Source organism: Natrix helvetica, assembly GCF_964273705.1.
Source record: "Natrix helvetica genome assembly, chromosome: 9".
Lineage (NCBI taxonomy): Eukaryota > Metazoa > Chordata > Lepidosauria > Squamata > Natricidae > Natrix > Natrix helvetica.
This window is the reverse complement of record NC_138560.1, coordinates 27,206,574-27,226,608: the sequence shown is the minus strand read 5'-3', so window position 1 is coordinate 27,226,608 and position 20,035 is coordinate 27,206,574. Positions and strand designations below refer to the sequence as shown.

At 42.6% G+C, this 20,035-nt stretch overlaps 2 protein-coding genes across 2 annotated transcripts in view; one reads left to right on the top strand and one right to left on the bottom strand.

Annotated features, from left to right (window-relative positions):
- Positions 1–5,766, top strand: part of INPP5B (inositol polyphosphate-5-phosphatase B) — a gene marked incomplete at both ends in the record, with an annotated part of 42,802 nt that extends 37,036 nt beyond the window's left edge. Inside the window, 4 exon segments of the mRNA XM_081961639.1 lie at positions 3,330–3,414; positions 3,847–3,974; positions 4,058–4,166; positions 5,642–5,766. Coding sequence (XP_081817765.1) covers positions 3,330–3,414; positions 3,847–3,974; positions 4,058–4,166; positions 5,642–5,766 — 447 coding nt within the window.
- The window catches only part of LOC309396890 (uncharacterized protein), a 393,556-nt gene that overhangs the window by 290,189 nt on the left and 83,332 nt on the right, over positions 1–20,035 (bottom strand). The window lies entirely within an intron of this gene.

The following is a 20,035-nucleotide window of genomic DNA, read 5'->3' as shown; positions in this document are numbered from 1 at the left end:
TTTTGCGCTCTGCCCCAAAATTGATAAGGAAATTGATAAGCTGGTAGAGCAAGGAATCCTTGAACCAGTGGATCACGCTCACTGGGAAACCCCAATAGTGACCCCCGTTAAGCCAGACGGGTCAGTCCGTATCTGCGTGGACTATAAATGCACAATTAACAAAGCGCATATCCTGTGCCCATAGTACAACACCTATTGCACTCGTTGGGGCCAGGATTTTTTTTTTGCAAAACTAGACATGGCACAAGCGTATCAGCAGCTGCCAGTGGATAGCGCCACGGTGGAGGCCCAAACTATAGTGACGCACAGGGGTGCTTTTAAATGCAACCGGTTACAATTCGGCGTAAGCATCGCTCCGGGATTGTTCCAAAGCGTCATGGAACGGCTGTTGCAGGGCATACCAGGAGTCGTCCCTTACTTCGACGACATCTTGGTATCGGCTGCAAACGAGGAGCAATTATTAAAGCGTGTAAGGACTGTTTTGGCCAGAATTCGAGAAAAGGGTCTCTGCCTAAAAAAGGAAAAATGCCAAATTAACGTGCCCAGCGTAGAATTCCTGGGTTACAGGATTGATGGACTGGGAATACACCCGACATCAAAAAAAATTAAGGCGATCCAGGACGCCCCCACACCACGGAATCAGACCGAGTTGCAGGCTTTCCTCGGACTTCTTAACTTCTACAGCGTCTTTCTCAGACAGAAAGCCACCGTTGCTGAGCCGTTGCACCGACTTCTAGCAAAGAATGCGAAATAGACCTGGGGACGTTCCGAGGCTGCCGCTTTCGCCGCAGTCAAGCGCCTGCTGACGACCGACTCTCTGCTAATCCAATACAGCCAAACCCTACCACTGGTATTGACCTGCGATGCCTCACCCTTCGGTGTCGGCGCAGTCCTCAGCCACAGAATGCCAAATGGGAACGAAGCCCCCATCGCTTTCTACTCAAGGACATTGTCTTTGGCGGAACGCAACTACAGCCAACTGGACAGGGAAGCGTTAGCCGCTGTGGCTGGAGTCAAGCGTTTCCACGAATACCTCTACGGCCGTGATTTCGAACTTATAACAGACCACAAACCATTGCTGGGTCTACTGGCGGGAAACCGTCCCACACCGGTCTCCCTCTCCCTGCGTATGACCAGGTGGACTGTTTTCCTGGCTGCGTATTCCTACAAACTGGTACACCGACCGGGTTCTACATTGGGGCATGCAGACGCGCTCAGCCGCTGTCCGCTACCGTAACTGTTGGCCGACCCCACTCCAGAAATACTGGTCCTTTTGATTGACTGTTTGGACACAGGGCCAGTATCTTCTGTGGACGTTGCTAGGTTTTCTGCTAAGGACAACGTGATCAGACAAGTGCAAACTTGGGTATGGAGGGGGTGGCCCAAAGGGATTGTGGGACCCGAATTCAAACTGTTTTGGTCCAAGCATGATGAACTGTCGGTTTTGAAAGGTTGTTTATTGTGGGGGGAATTGAGTTGTTGTACCGCACAAACTGCGGAGAAATGTATTAGAAGCGTTACATGTTGGGCATCCAGGGATCGTAAGGATGAAAGCATTGGCTAGGAGCTACGTTTGGTGGTCTAACATGGATAAGGAGATAGAGGAATGGGTAGCCACTTGCAATCCATGCCAAGAATCCAGACCAGCCCCCCCTGAAGCGCCCGCTACGGAGTGGGACAAACCGAAATCACCCTGGTCGCGAATACACATAGATTTCGCAGGACCAGTTCAGGGTCAAACGTTCTTAATAGTTGTGGATGCATACTCCAAATGGTTAGAAGTAGTCCTGATGACTTCAATCACGGCAGAGGTGGTCATCAAGGTACTATGGCGACTTTTCGCCACGCACGGCCTGCCCGACCTCCTGGTCTCCGACAACGGGCCCCAGTTCACGGCCATGCAATTCGAAGCATACTTAGCAAGTCAGGGAATTCGGCATGCCCTCGTCGCGCCATTCCACCCGGCATCGAATGGACAGGCGGAAAGAATGGTGCGCGCTGCAAAAGAGGCCCTCGCTAGGATGGGCCCGGGTGATTGGCAAACACGAATCGATCACTATCTTTTAATCCAACATATTACCCCTAGCGCTACGACGGGAAGGAGTCTTGCTGAACTCCTCATGGGTCGCCAGTTAAGGTCTCACCTAGACCGACTACACCCAAATTACTCTGCCACATCGCCCCCAGACTCCACAAGCAAAATTCGGAAGTTTTGCATAGGGGATTCAGTATACGCCCACAACTATGCAGGGGGGACACTGTGGATTCCGGCAAAGGTAATAGGCATCACCGGTCCTCGTTCCTACTTGTTAGACGGTAGGAACTGGAAAAGACACATCGACCAACTTCGAGGTCGCCTGACGCACTCCAACCTACGATCGTCGAACGAAGAACTCATACCATCGGAAAGACTGCCGATTCAACAACCCGACTCGCCCATCGCAGACGACTACGGCACAGCAGAGCCAGGGGTGGAACTTGAGTCCAACGAAAGAACGGAGCAGCCTCCTAGTGAAGGGAATTGCAATCCCCAGCCAGGACAATGGAACAAAGAGGACACTCCGATCATACGCCCGCTCCTGCACAACCAGAACTACGCAGGTCCACCCGTACAAGGCAGAAACCTGCATACTTACAGGACTTTGTCACTAACCGGAACACTCCATCTAAGAGGGGAGGGGTGTTAGATATTTGCATAAACTGCTGTAGTCTCTACTCAGGTCCGCCACTAGGGCGGGAACAAGGGGTTGTTCTGATTGGACGGGAGGTTTGCCAGATCCCTATAAAAGGGGAGCTGCACGACCCCATAGCAAGCTGGATCACTACTACCTCACTAATAAAGAGCTGATTGTCACTACCGTCTGGAGTCTGTTCTCTCGTTGCCCGAATCTAACAGTTTCTATAGATTATTTGACTAAGCTCTGTTCCTTACAGGTAGTACTCATTTACTGACCACAGTTGTGACTGGCAGCTCAGTCATTAAGCAAAGTATTCACTAAGTGAACTCTGCTAATGAACTTACTCCATCTTTCCTTTGCTTTACAGACCTGTGAAGGTTGTAAATGAAAGGATTGGTCACAAAGTTATCTTTTTAATCACTGTCATATTCTGTGAAAGGTTGCTAAATGAGGCAGTTGTAAATGAGGACTACCTGTATAACAATTTCATGTGCAAAAAAAGCCTGGCTATGGGATGATGGGAGCAGATGTGTGTCTGTATGGATGCAAATAAGAGGAATGTGCTTTCAGAAGACCTGACAAAAGGCAACTGTTTGCATATAACTTCCATCTTCCTTTGGTTCTGCTACCACTGCTGCCTCTCGCCTGCAGAAGGACCTGTTCCAGCAGCCTGGTCCTCCAGCTGAGTTTCCAGAGATCCGTGACTGCCTGGACACGGGAATGTTGGACACGCTCGGTATTCTTTGGGGAAGGCCTTTTCTTTTCACCCTTGCCCCTTAAAGCTGCTTCTGGGCCATTGTCTAACAGATTCTTGAGAATGTGCCAATGCGGAGAGTCACACTGCAGCTTCAATCTGTCAGCTGCTCCATCCCACCCCAAGACTGTTTGTCTCCTTAAATGGCTTCTATATAGACAAAGCCAATTTTCCCCCATACTGCCTTTTATTCCTGGATATTTGTTCAGCAAACTTGTGGGCCTGCAGATTACACCAGTCACTCTGCTTGGCTTTTCAGACCTGAGGCTATCATTGCCTTGTGTTGGGGGCTTCAGATGTAGGTGCTTAAGGGACATACACCCTGCCCCTCTCCATGGGAGACTGGGGCTTTCCCAGGGTCAGAGTAACCACAGGCAGAGTAAGCAGCCATTTTCCTTTCATCATCATTGTTAGTTGCCAGCAGCTGCTTTGTGGCTGAAGTCCTGCTTCTCTTCTTAGAGAGTCTTCCAGAGCCAGTTATCTGCTTCCAGCTGTATGACTGCAGTGTGGAGAGTGCCGGCAGCTACAGCCTGAGTAATCAGGTAAGAGAACCCAGGGAGGAGCAGGAATGTGTAACCATCCTGGGCATCTCTAGGTCAGCAGTGTCTCTCCTCCTCTTTTCCAAGTAGTTTCCATGCTCCTCCAGTGCCACAAAAATGTCTTCAATTACCTGATGGCATTTCTATGGGAACTGCTACGACATTCTGAGAAAAACTTGGATGGGCATAGCCTTGGTAAGCAAGATTGAACCCCCTCTGGGAGTGCAGGATTATCTGGGCTGAGGATGAGAGGGGACGCTTTATTTGCTCTGGGATCATTGGCAGCAGGGAGCCAGGAGGCTCTTCTCCACTTGCAGCACTGCAGAATTCCAGACGGTCCATTGCTTCTTCCTCTCTCTGGGACAGCATTATTCCCCACCCACACCCCAAAGCTCAGTGTCCTTCAACATCTTTATAAGTGATTTAGATGGTGATGGAAAAGGAACTCATCAACTTTGCAGACAACACCAACCTGGGAGGATAGGCTCAAGATCAAGATGGCTCTCAAAAGAATTGAACTTATATAAAAAATGAAATTCAAAGATGAGAAAAGAAAGGTTTTACACCTAGGCAGGAAAAACCAAATGCATAGAATAGGTGGTACCTGGCTCAATACCTGGTGGTACCTAGTATTAATGAGTCACCACTTAAATATGAGCCAGCAGTGTGTTGCAGCTGCCAACAGAGAGATTGTCAGGGTTGCAAGTAACACCCCCAATGCAAGAAGACTCCAAGGTTCGTAGTTCCTCAAAGGTCCATTTTATTAGGGATGTCATATTGGCACATCTGGGAAAACCCAAATCTGAAAGCTTCCAGGTTTTCCCCACCCAAAAGAAATCCCAACTCCCTTTCCCTGCCGCCATGTCCATCACATGGTCCAATCAATACACTGTCCCAACTGGAGTAGTCACACTACTCCAGGGGCAGGCCAAATGTCCCTGGCTCTCAGAGAAAGGAATGTTATTATGGCTCTGCAATCCCCCCTCCTAGTTTCCCACAGCACTAAGTGTGGCAGCCCGAAAGATCCAAAGAAAAAGATGGCCTCCAGGGCTGACAAGATTACACGAAATGCTAGTAGTACTTAATACTGCACTGGTAAGGCAACTTAGAATACTGCATCTATTTCTGATCACTATGATGCAAAAAAAAATGCTGACACCCTAGAAAGAGTGCAGAGAAGAGCAATAAAGGTGATAAAGTTTAAAGGAAGTTAAACATATGATGAACTATTAAGGAATATTTAGCCTAAGAAAGAGAAGGATTAGAGGTAACATAATAATGTGACTCACAGTACTTGGGGGGGGGGGGACTGTCACAGCGAAGAGGCAGTAAATTCTCCAAAAGAGTGGAGGGCAGGACAAGAAATAATAGGTAGTAAATCATCAAAAAGAGATCTCACCTGGAACTAAGGAGTCAGACAAGGAGAACAATTAATCATTAGAACAGCTTGCTTTTAGAGGTTGTGGGTTGTCCATCACTGGAGGTTTTCAAAGAAAAGATCTGGATCATTTGAGATGCAGTCATTGGTATATAGAGGGAAGAGAAGGAGGGAGAACGCACAGCCCTGGGGGACTCCTGTGCTAATTGTGCAGGCTTACGTAGTCAATAACTAAATAACTGTAGACCTGAAGGCCTCCTTTCCCATTGCCAGCCCTCACCGCCTCCTTCTTTCTCTGTGTTTGGGCCTGTCCTGCTGCGTCCTCCATCTGGCCACCCAACGCCCGACATTGCTGAGCAGCAGAAGGCCCAGCAGTTCCTCCAGCACTTCCTTTTCCAGGAAGGACGCTCACCTTGAAGGCTTTGGAAAGGTTGTCAATGGGATTCCTGGGGAGATGCTTTGGTATATTCAGAAAGTTACATGCTGTACTACTTTAAAATGTTTTAAAAATAAAGATAATCTTTAAAAAAATATACAGGGCAGTTATGAAGAAGAAATTTCCAAAAACTAGTAGTGGGTTTTGGTATTAAAGGAGCGACTAATGTGGATTCTGACTCTTCATATCCCAGTTTTGGGGGATCATTCTCCTCCATTGCTTTTCAATTTAATTTTCAACCCTAAGTCAGGCGCTTTAATTTAAATAAATGAATTCTCTTAAGATGTTTCCTGCCCTTAATAATTCAGACAGCACTGCTGTGTTTTATATGCAAGTGGCTGTTTGAAGGAGCTGTCAGGTAAACCAGGATGCAGAGGCCAGCCTTCCCTTCCTTGCTCTCTAGCTGCGCTGTTCCCCTTGCCTCCATAGTCTCCATTCTGAGTCAAGTCATGGGTGTCTTTGGCAGTTGTGTTCTTCCTCTTTGGATTTCAACGGATCACTGGCTGTGTGAAAGCATCCATAAGACCCAGAATCGGAAGGTCCAACCTTGGGACTCTACCTGGACATCCCTAGCCTGGCTTGGCTGCCCTTCTCCATTTTCCTGTTTGGGACACTCTCAAATTTAAAACTAAGTGAAATAAAAAGAACAAGGCAGAAGCATCTCCAAAGGGCAGGCTAGCCCACTCTCGCTGGGTCTTTGTGGGCCTGGAGAATGGAACTTGGGCAGCCAAATCTCATCTTTCATCAGGCACAGCCAAGAAGGAACACAGTCGGAGTAGTTCAGCACTCTTCTGAGTCAATGTGGCTTGTGACCGTGTGGGCGTGGCCAATGGTGAGATTCAAATAGTTTAACAACCGGTTCTCTGGCCTAATGATTTCTTCCAACAATTAATTCACCAAACTGCTCAGAAACTTGACAACTGGTTCTCCGGAAGTGGTGCGAACTGACTGAATCCCACTACTGGCGGTAGCTGCACAACTGACTCACAATGAAAAAGCAGCTGGACTTCACACAAAATGTCCCCTGCAACAAGCAGGAACCTCACAGACAACCGGGCACAGCTGATTGTTGCACAACTGATAATGCTTAAAAAAGAAAAAAAAGGTTCTGACGATCTCTCAGCACAGCTGTTGCACAACAGATTGTCAGAACTTTTTTTTTACTTTTTAAAGCATTTTTTTACTACTGGTTTCATTGAATCGGCCCAAACCAGTAGCATTTCACCCATGCCCTGGCCCCAGTGTCGGGGATTGGGCAATAGCACTTCATGGTCTTCTGGAAGGCCAGTAGGGTCATGACTTGTGGAGTCACAAGGGAAGGCTGATCTGGTTAGGACAATGCTCCTCTGCAGAGAGGAGTCTCAGAGGAACAGAGTAATGCACAAATTGCATGCTGCCTTCTTACTGTACTTCTATAAGGAGCCCACTGAACATTTCCCTCCAGTGGATTCAAGATAAAGCGACTTAGGACTGCTTTTCACATTTACAACTGTTACAGAAGCCCCCTAGTCATGTGATCAGAATTCAGACACTTGGCAACTGATTCCTATTTATGATGGTTGCAATGTCCCGGGATCAAGTGATCTCCTTTTGCGACCTTCTGACAAGCAAAGTCAATGGGGAAGTCAGATTCACTTAACAGCCACATCTACTTGCTTTGCCTAGCAGTGGGCCTTGAAGTCTGCAAGATGGAAACCCTGGAGGTGCTGCACTCACCTTCCTTCAGCCCTGAGTTTCCATCAGGACCAGGACTTTGCTTGCAGAGGAGTACAGTTGCACAATACACAATAAATGCGCAATCACATTTCCTCACATACGAGGAAAAAGTAGAAGACAGAGAACAATCTAATGTGGATAAACTAAAAGCAAAAATTGCATTGTAGGAAATGGAAAGGACTCCAAAAAGCTCAAATCGGTCTTTGGAATCAAAAGGGAATATTGGGAAAGCTGAGATTCAGAATGAGTTAAAATTGGCAAAGGAGGCCAAGAAGAAACAAACTACCTCAAGTTTTTCTTGAGTTGTTTAAGCAGTTTGGCCAGTGAAGGGCTTGCCTTCACTCATATGCTCAAGTTTGATCTGTCAAGGAAGCTTTGATTTGGTTTCTTGCACTGTGGAGAGAACTAAGCATAGTGGCCTAAAGGTGTGAACATCTGCCAAATTTGGGGGGGAAAGCACAGCTGTCAATTTCATTTAAATTCATTTCAACCATAGCTTGAACCAGTGGTGGGCTCTGAATGAATATAAAGGGACTTAACTCAGCAATTAAAAGAAAGAAAATATTTCACAAACTAGAAAAATTAAAATGCGACTTAATTTGTCTACAAGAAGTGCATATTCAAAAGAGACATGAACACTTACTAATACAACCAAAGCTTGCGAAAACATTTACTACACTGGCGAACTGCAAGAAAAGAGGAGTGATCTTCTATATTAAAGATAATATTCCAGCGAAATTAATTTATGCAGATGAAGAGGGAAGAATTTTGATGGTGGAAATTATGGATAATATTAAAAAAATACTTTTAATTCGAATTTACGCTCCTAATAAACAAGATGAATTTTATAAAAAACTGCACAAAAAAATTTCGGACTTGGGCTATGTTGATATTTGCATGTTGGGAGACTTTAATGGCATTGTAAACCAGAACATGGACTATAAAACACACAAAACAACAAAGTTAAATAGAAAACTGCTTCCGAAATCCTTCTTTAGGATGATAGATGAAATAAACTTAAAAGACATATGGAGAGAAAGAAATACTACAAAAGAACAATATACTTTTTATTCAAATAGACATTTATCATTTTTCAGAATTGATATGATATGGGCCTCAACAGAATTGATTTGTAATGTACAAGAAATTGAGATTGAAGCAAGCACATGGGCGGATCATAATCCAATCACAATTAAATGGAAAGGCCAAAGGATAAGATCTAGATGGACATTAAATAATATTATACTGAAAGAAAAAGATTTTACACAGAAAATGGAAAAAGAATTGGCTTTTTTCTTTAAAGAAAATAGAAAAGAAGATACATCAATGCAGAATCTTTGGGACACAATGAAGGCTGTTATTAGAGGCCTGACAATAGACTATACAAGGAAGAGAAACTTAAAGAAAAGACAAACGCATAAAGCTCTAGACAAAGACTATAAAAAACTTGAAAAAGAGTTAGAGATCACCACAAAAAAAAGATGTTAAAATAAAAATGGATACAATCAAACATAAGATAGATCTACTGGAAAAGGAAGAACTGGCACAAAAAATCAGAGGCACTAAACAGAATTACTTTGAAAATGCAAATAAACCAGGCAGATAGTTGGCATATAAATTGAAAAGAAAGAGAGAGGCAAAGAAAATATTCCAATTAAGAGACGAGCAAGGACAAATTCATTATGGAAACGCTGAGGGGGAAAAAATTATACAAGACTACTATGCTAAGCTGTATCAAGAAGAGAAAATGGAAGAGGGGGGAGTTAAAAAATATTTACAGAATGCTAATCTTCCCCAGATACCAGATGAAACTAGAATAATGCTGGAAAGTAAAATAACAATGATGGAGCTAACGGAAGCACTCAAAAAACAAAATAATGGAAAAACCCCAGGTCCAGATGGATTTCCGGTGGAATTCTCCAAAACATTTGAAGAAATCTTGTCTCTCCCCCTTATAGAAGTTATGAATGAAGTGATATTAGAGAACAGAATACCTAAATCATGGTAAGAAGCATATATTGTATTGCTACCCAAAGAAGAGACAGATCTAACACAAATCAAGAATTATAGACCAATATCTTTATTAAATTCAGATTACAAGTTATTCACATCTATATTAGCAGACAGATTCAAGAAGTATCTAAATAGCTTTATCCACTCTGATCAAAATGGTTTTTTACCAAAGAGACAAATTAAAGATAATATGAGAATGATTTTGAACACTTTGGAATACTACGAGGCCCATCCTGAAAAACAAATGGCTTTGATGTTTCTTGATGCACAGAAGGCTTTTGACAATGTGAATTGGCAATTCATGTTTTCACAATTGGAACAGATGAATTTTGGTAAGAAATTTATCCAAACTATACAAATGGCATATCACAAACAAACCGCAAAGATAATGGTAAATGGAGAATTGACAGATTCTATTGAAATAAAGAAAGGTATGAGACAAGGTTGCCCGTTATCACCGTTACTTTTTGTCTTAACATTAGAAGTCTTAAATAGAAAGATTAGAGAAGAAGAAGAAATAAAAGAATGAAAATTAAAAAAGAAGAATACAAGCTACAAGCATTTGCAGATGATTTGGTATTTATTCTTGAAGACCCATTTGAGACAGCACCCAAATTGTTGGAAAGAATAGAGGACTATGGAAAAGTAGCAGGCTTGAAAATAAATAAAGACAAAACAAAGATTTTGATAAAGAACACACCATTAAGACGAAAGAAAGAGTTGGAAGAAGCTTTGCAGAGTCAAATTACGAGTAAGGTTAAATATTTGGGGATATATTTATCAACTAGATGTAGCACTCTTAAGGAGGATAATTATATTAGATTAAAACAACAAATTGTGACTGACTTGATGAAATGGCAAAATCTGCAACTATCAATGTTAGGAAGAATCTCTACAATTAAAATGAACATTTTACCCAGAATTTTATATCTGTTCCAGACAATTCCAATTAGATTAGGCAAGGACTTTTTTGAAGAACTAAATAAAATAGTCTTGAAGTTTATTTGGCAAGGGGAAAAAGCAAGAATAAAACTTAAATTGCTACAAGATGCTAGAATAAGAGGAGAACTGGGCCTACCTGACTGGGAGTTATATTATCAAGCAGCAAACCTGATGTGGATTAAGGAGTGGGTAACACAAAAAAATTCCAGATTATTGAATATAGAGGGTCATGATTTATTTTTGGGATGTCTTGCTTTTTTATGGTATAAGGCAGTGGTTCCCAAACTTTTTCAGTCCACCGCCCCCTTTGTCAGGCCTGTAGTTATGTTCTTTTTAGGATCTTTGGCCTGCCACACTTTTTATTAATTTCCTATGTGTTTCATTAGTGTAGCAGTTGGGAGGGGGGAATAGAAAGGAGTAGGATTGTGGAATGTATTGTTATCATTCTTTTATAGAAGCCAAGGTCATCTTTTGTCTCCGCACCTCGACACCTGACCGGAAGCAGAGGGGTGTAGATGCCAGCGTGGAAGATGATGATTGGAACATGTGATGGATTTGTGGGTGTGGGGATAGATCATGAACTTTCAACTGGGTGGAATTCCAAGAAGAACATTAGAGTTGGAATTTTCCATAGACGTGCTAACTTGCCTGTATGAATAAATGGGAACTTTAAGGATGATTCTGCCTTGGACAATGATTTATTTCATATATGGTATTTAGAACGCTAACATTATTCCAACTCTCACCTTTAAAATAATTCACTAGCACCCTCCCCCTTGCAAACATTTATTCAAAATCCAATTTAAAAACCTTTGTAGTTAGTTAATTCAACAAAATTGTTGAACATGATCCAGTGATACCAGGTTTTCAAAGTCTGATAGTCATTTATCAAGAACCTTAATAACTAGTAACTTAGTAAACTCAGTAAAATTTAGTAACTACTTCACTGTTCAGTAAATTCTTAATGTGATGGATGGCTTGATGAAGTGATACCAGTTTCCCAATGTCTTGTTTTAAGTCACTTAGCAGGAGTCTTAAATCACCATGTTCAGTAATCTGGAGTCGATTTCTTTGCTTGGAGACCACACTGAAGCCATGTTCCACCAAATATGATGTTGGAAATGCAACAAGGAGCTTCTTAACCACTGTCCATAGTGCAGGATAGCGATCAGAAATTTCTTTCTGTAACTAAAACTCTTGGTACAATTTCTTGAACTTTGGCTTCAGCTCAATGTCACCAACATTTGCTTGAATTATTTGATGAGATTATTGCATGGTACCTAGGGATTCCCAATATGGAAAGTGAGAATGGGAACATTTTAACAGATCTATATGTTCTTGGGTTATAATTTTCACTAAAGATCCATGGGGATCGAAAGGGAAATATAGACAATGGAGTCCAATCCCCTTCCTCAACAGTTTGGAAGCAAAGAATAACTCTAGCAAAATGTAGCCTTTTACCTCTTTGGGGAATCATCATTTTTAAAATTATTATTATTATTATGATTTTTTATTTTTCCCAATACAACTCATGCAAAGGGTCATCCACAACTACATTACATTTTCCACACTCATATTTGTGATTCCTTATAGCTTCTTTAAACTAAACATTTTTAGTACAAATCAACGCATTGACATATATATCACTAATGCAGTTTCCTATCTCTTCCATTGACATAATTAACACCTTATGTATTGAATACAAGTATATCAATTATAGGTTAAACATGAATTGAAAAACATCTAATTCAAATGTATAAGCTGTGAATTTATTATATAATCACAGGCAAACATTGCACTTATGCCTAATTCCTCTACCCACGCACATTATAAGACAGATAAAACTATCTTATCTGGCTGTTGTAAATATTACTCTGCTAATTCAACAAGAAATGCTACTGCATGAATCCTTAATGCAGAACACAGCTAAAAGTGATTTTAGCAATTTTCTTCCCAAGTTAATTCAAAATGTATATCCAAATGTTCCTCTTATTTTTTCCCCAAGCACTAGGGAGGATTATATTCAAAACCACACACTTTTGCTGTGTTTGTGTGTGTGTGTGTGTGTGTGTGTGAGTTTGCTTGCTTGCTTCTGGTGTCCAGAGTCAGAAGGGCCGGTTGGGATCCCCAGAGGTCATCTAGTCCCATCCCAGACAGCGCCCCCCCGCCCCACATTCCCCAGCCCCACCTCTTCTGGGAAGGCTCCGGTGGGGGGGCAATGCGGAGCCCCCACCCCTTCTGCTGCTCTCCCCCACCCTTCACTCTTACTCCCTCCCTCTTTTCGAAGGCCGGGTGGCCGCAGCGCTACTGGGACGGTGAGCATGGATGGGCCGTCGCCCCGGGGAGGGGAGGTCTGGCCGCCAGGAAAGGGCTTCTGCTGAGGCACCCCATGCAGGCAAAATAGCGAGCGAGCGAAGGAGGATCAGGCAGGGCACCGAGGCCCCTTCGCCTCCCACTTTGTCTTGATGAGGTGGCTGCAGCTGCCGGGCGCGGACGGACGGAGGTAGCCAGAGCGGCCCGGGCGGGCGAGCAGGCGAGCAATGGAGGATCAGGTAGCTCTCTTGCTCGCTCGCCCACCCCCGGGCTTCCCCGCCGCTCTGGCTACCTCCGTCTGTCCGCACCCGCAGCTGCAGCGACCTCAAAACAAAATGGGAGCGAAGGGAGGCGAAGTGGCCTCCCTCTGATCACTCGCACCCCCCCCCGCCTGTCCGCACTATGCTACCCCTGCGCTCACTGATTGGCTGGCTCACCAATCGTCCCGCCCACCTCTAAGAGCCCTATCTATAGAAAGCCAAGCAGAAAAAAAGATAACTGGGTTTAGATAGGGCTCTTAGAGGCAGGCGGGGCGATTGGTGAGCCAGCCAATCAGTGTGTGGGCAGGGCTAGCATAGTGCAGATGGGCGGGGGGAGCGAGCGATCGAGCAGCTTCTGGATGGGCGGGGATGAGTGAGCAAACTGGTTCTGAATGGCTCGCTAGAGGAGGCCACCTCCACCACTCCTCTGCCGCCCCCCTTGCCTCTACCGTCCCCCTGCCGCCCCCCTTGCCTCTTACCCCCCCCCTAAGCCATCTCACCGCCCCCTAGAGGGTGGTACCGCCCACTTTGGGAACCACTGGTATAAGGGAACTAAAGCACATGGTTATTTTAGAAGACATTATATAAGGGAGGCCTTGTTAAACTGGGAAAAGGTTAAAAGATTACACTACTTAAAAACTCCAGCCTGGATATCAACCATTGAAGCATTTTCATATCCAATAATATATAAAAAGGAACAAACAGTAAGATATTGAATGCAGAGGGTGAACTCAAATCTATTGAAGAGTTGAAACAAGAAGGAATAGAAATGAATTGGTATTCATACTTACAGATACAATCTAGATAGAATCAAGATAGAAAATCAATAGGTCTTTACAATGAAATGACTGAGTTAGATAAAATTTTAATTGGTACTGATGAAAAAGTAATTAAAAAACTATATGGATATTTATTAGAGACTAAATTACAAGAGGAACAAGTTAAAGAAACTATGATAGCTTGGGGGGGAAACTTTGGGTATGGGATAGATTTAGAAAAATGGTAGAAACTGTGGTCTCAAAATTATAAAATGACAATGTCAACTGCATATAGAGAAAATTTGTATAAGATGTTTTACAGGTGGCATCTATCCCCAACGAGAATTGCAAGAATGTCCAATAATAAATCGGAAAAGTATTGGAAATGTCATCAGATACCGGGTTCATACTACCACATGTGGTGGACTTGTATTGAAGCTAAAAGATACTGGACTAAAATCCACATGTGGTTGGAGAAAATGATACATAAACACATAGACCTCAAACCAGAGATCTTTTTACTAGGAATTATACCAGAAATTTATAACAAAGACTTAAAATATTTGATTCTAAATGTTTTGACAGCAGCTAGAATTGTATTTGCAAAAAACTGGAAAAACGAAATGATACCAAATCAGGAAGAAGTTATTCGAAAGATAATGCAGTGCGCTGAAATGAGCAAATTGACATTTGAAATTAGAGAACAAGAAGACGAGCAATTTTATAAGATATGGGATTTGTTTTATCAGTGGCTGGAAAAAAGAACGTGGACATGAAAAATGTTTTATTTATGCTATAATTGAAGGAGAAAAGTGAGAATACAATAATGTTGTAAAATAGACTAATAATGATACAATGTTTTAATTGAAGGAGAAAAGCAAAAACATAATAATCTTGTTAGACTAACAATAATACAGCGAAACACTGACATATATATGAATAATTTAGAATATTTTGTTATAAAATGAAGGATAAAGATAATAAATGAACCAATGTACATTTGATAGAAGATTGGTAATATAATATATAACTCTATAGAACAGGGGTGGGGAACTGTGGCTCTTTTGCGACTTGTGGACTTCAACTCCCAGAATTCCAGAACCAACATAGCTGCCTCAGGAATTCTGGGAGTTGAAGTCCACAAGTCGCAAAAGAGCCACAGTTCCCCACCCCTGCTATAGAAGATTGGTAATATAATATATAACGCATACCATAAAGATATCCTGTTGAAAGTAGTGAAAGATATATAAACATAAACACTTGGTAAATTCTTTTATACTGTAAAAATATTTAAAATGAGACAATGAGTACATAAAGGTATGTTGTTGTTAAGCAGACATTCAAGAATGTAAGAGAATTAAGTTTATTGAAAAGAAAGAAATATTAACCGTAATTGAACATATGCTGTACAATGAAAGTGAGGTTTTTGGTTATATTGGATGGAAAATCTGTGATTGTATATGTCATCGAAAATACTAATGCAAAAACACTTGTAACCAAACGACATGCTGTATGTAATGGATGAATTTTTTTTAATGTTGTCTTTTATGTTTAAAAATAAAAAAAACATGTGGAAAAAAAATAAATTCATTTCAACCATAGCTTGAACCAGTGGTGGGCTCTGGATCCCGTTGCAACCGGTATGTCCTTACCTCTTCCGACGCCTCCGCGACGCTCCAGCTGCTTGGCAGAGCGTTGCGCAGGCACCGTGCGCGGAAGCACCGAAGAGCTCAAATACAGGTAAGGAGCTCGGGTAGGCAGATGGGCCCTCCGGTGCACCGTACCGGAACAGTACCCAGTGCTCTTGAAAGGTGTTTGGACTGTGGATGGGAATGTCCATCTACTTTCCTCTCCAAAGAATGCTGTGTTATGGTTTGAGAACCTGAATGATTCTAGGATCAGTTACATGATCAGAGCCATGGGTGCAGTGCAGAATTGCAGGCTCTTTCTGCTGACTGCTGGTTGGCTACAATTTGGCAGTTCGAATCTCACCAGACTCAAGGTTGATTCAGCCTTCCATCCTTCCAAGGTCGGTAAAATGAGGACCCAAATTGCTGACTCTTTAAACCACTTAGAGAAGGCACTGTGAAGCGGTATATAAGTCTAAGTGCTATTGCTATGAGATAATGAGGAGCATGAGGGATCTATATGCCTTAGCAGAGTGTCTACCAAAGACAGGAAAGCAAGCAGACAAATGTTAAGGAATGCAAGAGCTGAAGGAAAAATAAGATTTTACATTTAGGCAAGAAAAATCATTGCACAGCAGTGGTGGGTTGCAGGCGGTATGCCCCAGTATGGGCATATACCGGTGCCTGCCTGGAGCACCAGGTACGGTTCCGCTACAGTGCTCTAGAGGGCCCACCTGCTCGCCCGAGCTCCTTTTGAGCTCTTTGGCGCTTCCACACATGCGCATGAGCAGCTGGAGCATTGCGGAGGCATCACAAGAAGTAAGGATGCATGTATGCGCTGCACACGTTCATGTGGTGGACGCTGGGCCCCGTTGCAACCGAACCGGTTGCATTGGGATCCGGAACCCATCGCTGTTGCCCAGGTGTAGAATAAGTGGCACCTTCTGCTGACTGCTGGCTGCCAGCAGTTTGGCAGTTCAATTCTCATTGGCTCAAGGTTGGCTCAGCCCTCCATCCTTCTGAGGTTGGGAAAATGAGGACCCAGATTGTTGGGAGACAAGAGGCTGACTCTGTAAACCACTTAGAGAAGGCTGTAAAGCACTGTGAAGCGGTATATACCGGTAAGTCTAAGTGCTACTGCTATCATGTGAAGTATTAATGCTGCTTTATACTACACTGGTAAGACCGTACTTGGAATACGGAGTTCAGTTTTGACCACCATGACAAAAAAGATGTTTGAGACTCTAGAAAGAGTGCACAGAAGAACAATAAAGATTAGGGGACTGGAGGCTAAAGACTCAAAAGCTTTGTTATTGTTTTGTGTCAGTAACCCCCAGTTCAACTACCTAGAATTGCAGTCCGTAATGTGTTAGTGTAAAGTAAGTTTAAAAGAATAAAAGTACAACAGACTTGGAAGGGGCCTTGGAGGTCTTCTAGTCAATCTCCTGCTCAAGTAGGAGACCCTATATCATTTCAGATAAATGGATATCCCATCTCTTCTTTAAAACCTGCAACGATGGAGTACCTATAACTTATGAAGGCAAGCCATTCCACTGGTTAATTATTCTCACTGTCACGAAATTTCTCCTTAGTTATAGGTTGGTTTTCTCCTTGACTACCTTCTATCCATTGCTTGTTGTCTTGCCTTCTTGCTTTGGAAAATTGGTTGACACCCTTCTTCTTTGCAGCAGTCCCTCAAAAATTGGAAGAAAGCTATCATGTCACCCCTAATCCTTCTTTTCACTGGACTAGACATATCCAATTTCTGCAACTGTTCTTCATATCTTTTCGCCTCCAACCCCCTAATCATATTTGTTGCTCTTCTCTGCACTCTTTCCAGAGTCTCAACCTCTTTTTTATATTGTGGCAACCAAACCGGGATGCAATATTCCACGTATAATGAAGGCCTTATAAAGTAGTACTAGAGTTCATGTGATCATGATGCTATTCCTCTGTTAGGGCAGCCTAGGGATGCATTGGCCTTTTTGGTTGCTGCAGCACATGGCTGGCTCATATTTAAGTGATTGGCCACTAGAACTCCTAGATCCTTCTTGCAGTTGCTGCCAGAGTCCACTTATTTTATACCTCTACATTTGGTTTTTCTTGCCTAATGTAAAAACTTGCTTTTCTTGCCAATGAATTTCATGTTGTTAGACAGGGCCCAGAGTTTAAGCAGCACAGTGGCCGAGAGGTGGAGCTCTCACCTCACAATCCGAAGGCTGTGAGTTTGATCCTAGGTAGCGGCAGATATTTCTTTCTTTGGATGCAATTAATAATTGTTTGCTGTGAACTCCACATAGCTGTCAGGAAGGGCAGCCAGTCAAAAACACTTGAACTCTATTCAGTTGCCCCAACTCCACTCTAATTCAAGGGATTACAGGACTCTTAAAAGAAAAAAAAAGATAGGACCCAATGTCTATGTTCTAGGGCTGTGATGGCGAACCTATGGCACACATGCCACAGGTGGCACGCGGAGCCATTTGTCAGGGCACGCGAGGTGTTGTCCTGTCAGCTGGCCAGCGCACATGTGTGCACTGGCCAGCTGACTTCGGCCTTCTTTTGAGGCTGTTTTTCACCCTCCGGAGGCTTCAGGAGATTTCCCTGAAGGCTCCGGAGGGCAAAAACTGGCCCTACAGGGAACCCGGAAGTCACTTCTGGTTTGCTCATCATTTGCTCATTTTTGCCCTCCAAAGCCTTCAGGGGAGCCTCAGGGTGAAAAATGGCCCTACGGCCAAACAGGAAGTCACAATTCCCAAACTTCTGGGTTCCCTATAAGTCAATTTTTTGCCCTCTGGAGCAGTGGTGGGTTTCAAAATTTTTTGGAACCTACTCTGTGGGTGTGGCCTCCTTTGTGGGAGTGGCTTGCCAGCCATGTGACCTGGTGGGAGTGGCTTGCCGGCCATGTGACCGGGTGGGAGTGGCCAAGACAATGTCACTGAATTTTTTGCCCCAATGAATGATCTACAAAAAGAAAATATAAAAAAGGAAATTTATTATTTTGTGCACTTACTACTTAAATAAGATTAAAATAAGTACACAAAACAATAAAAGAGCTACTTACAGAAGGTAAGTAGCTTACTACTTACTACTTGTATTTCAAAGGGAATAAATACATATTTAATTTTACACATGTTAACAGCTGTTGGAATTGTGTTTGCACAACAGTGGAAAAAACAAAGATATGAAAATGAATAAATATTAGAATGTGCAAGAATGAATAAATTGACAATTAAAACCAAGAAGGCTTTGAATACTTTTTCACGTGGAATTTGTTTTATCAATTGCTAACTAACAGAAACAGCAATTAGAAATCTAAAAGTATGAAAGAAAACACCAATTATGAAAGGAAAGGTCATTAAAATGTATAAGGAAATATTATTAGTACTTGATCATTATTAATGTGTAGATAACTGCAGGACATTACATACCCACAAACACAAACTATGACAGTGCCAGGAAAACACACACACACACACACAAAAAAACAATCCCCCCCCAAAAGACTGCAGATGAAACCAGTTTTTTTCCCTAACCCTAAGAACAGGAAAGACAAAGCCACAGGAATAAAAACCATCAAGGCGTTGTGGGAAATTATAAAGGACAGTGCCAGGAAGCTCACAGAACCAGCAACCACCTCACAATTACCTAAACAACCAGGTATCACACAGAAACACACAAAATCTGGCAAAGCTGCCTTGCACCAACCTGGCCTGCCCATAGAAAAGAAGCCACCTTGAGACACATACCATACACCAACCTGTACACTTAAAAGCAACATATTGCATCACAAATAAAACATTTGCAAAAAGGAATAACATTTCTTGTAATAAACATTCTATAAACAATAAATAAATAAAAATTCCCTAAAAATAATTAAAAACCACCAGGTTCAGAGAACACCAAAGGACCCCACAGTCCTCTCCCTCCTTATCTTTTTCCTTTTTGTCCTTCGACTTCTCCTCCTCCTCCTTTCCCCACAACCTCATCTAGCACTGATGATGTTACCTAGTTTGGTAGTGAAATGTCTGTAAAAAAAACCACCAAGCTCAGAAAGCAGCAAGGATCCCACTTTCCCCCACCTCCTCCCTCTTTCTCCTTTTTGTCCCCCCCCCCCCCCCAAAGACTGCAAATGAAACCAGTGTTTTTTCCCCCCTAACCCTAAGGACAGGAAAGACAAAGCCACTGGAATAAAAACCATCAAGGCATTGTGGGAAATTATAAAGGACAGTGCCAGGAAGCTCACAGAACCAGCAACCACCTCACAATTACCTAAACAACCAGGGTGAAACACATTAAATGTGGCAAACCTGGCCTGCCCATAGAAAAGCACCCACTTTGAGATATATAAACCTGGTCTGAACACTTTTAAGCAACATATTGCACCACAAAGAAAACATTTGCAAAAAGGAATAACATTTCTTGTAGTAAATATATTTTATAAACAATTAAAACATAAAAATTCCCAAACAATAATTTAAAAAAGATATTCTATAAATAAAAAAAATCCTTAAAAACCATTGTTAAGTATTCCACCAGCAATAATTTATACTATAACTATTTTAAGGTATTGTACCAACTGTAACCATTATTCCACCAGCAATAATTTATACTGTAACCATT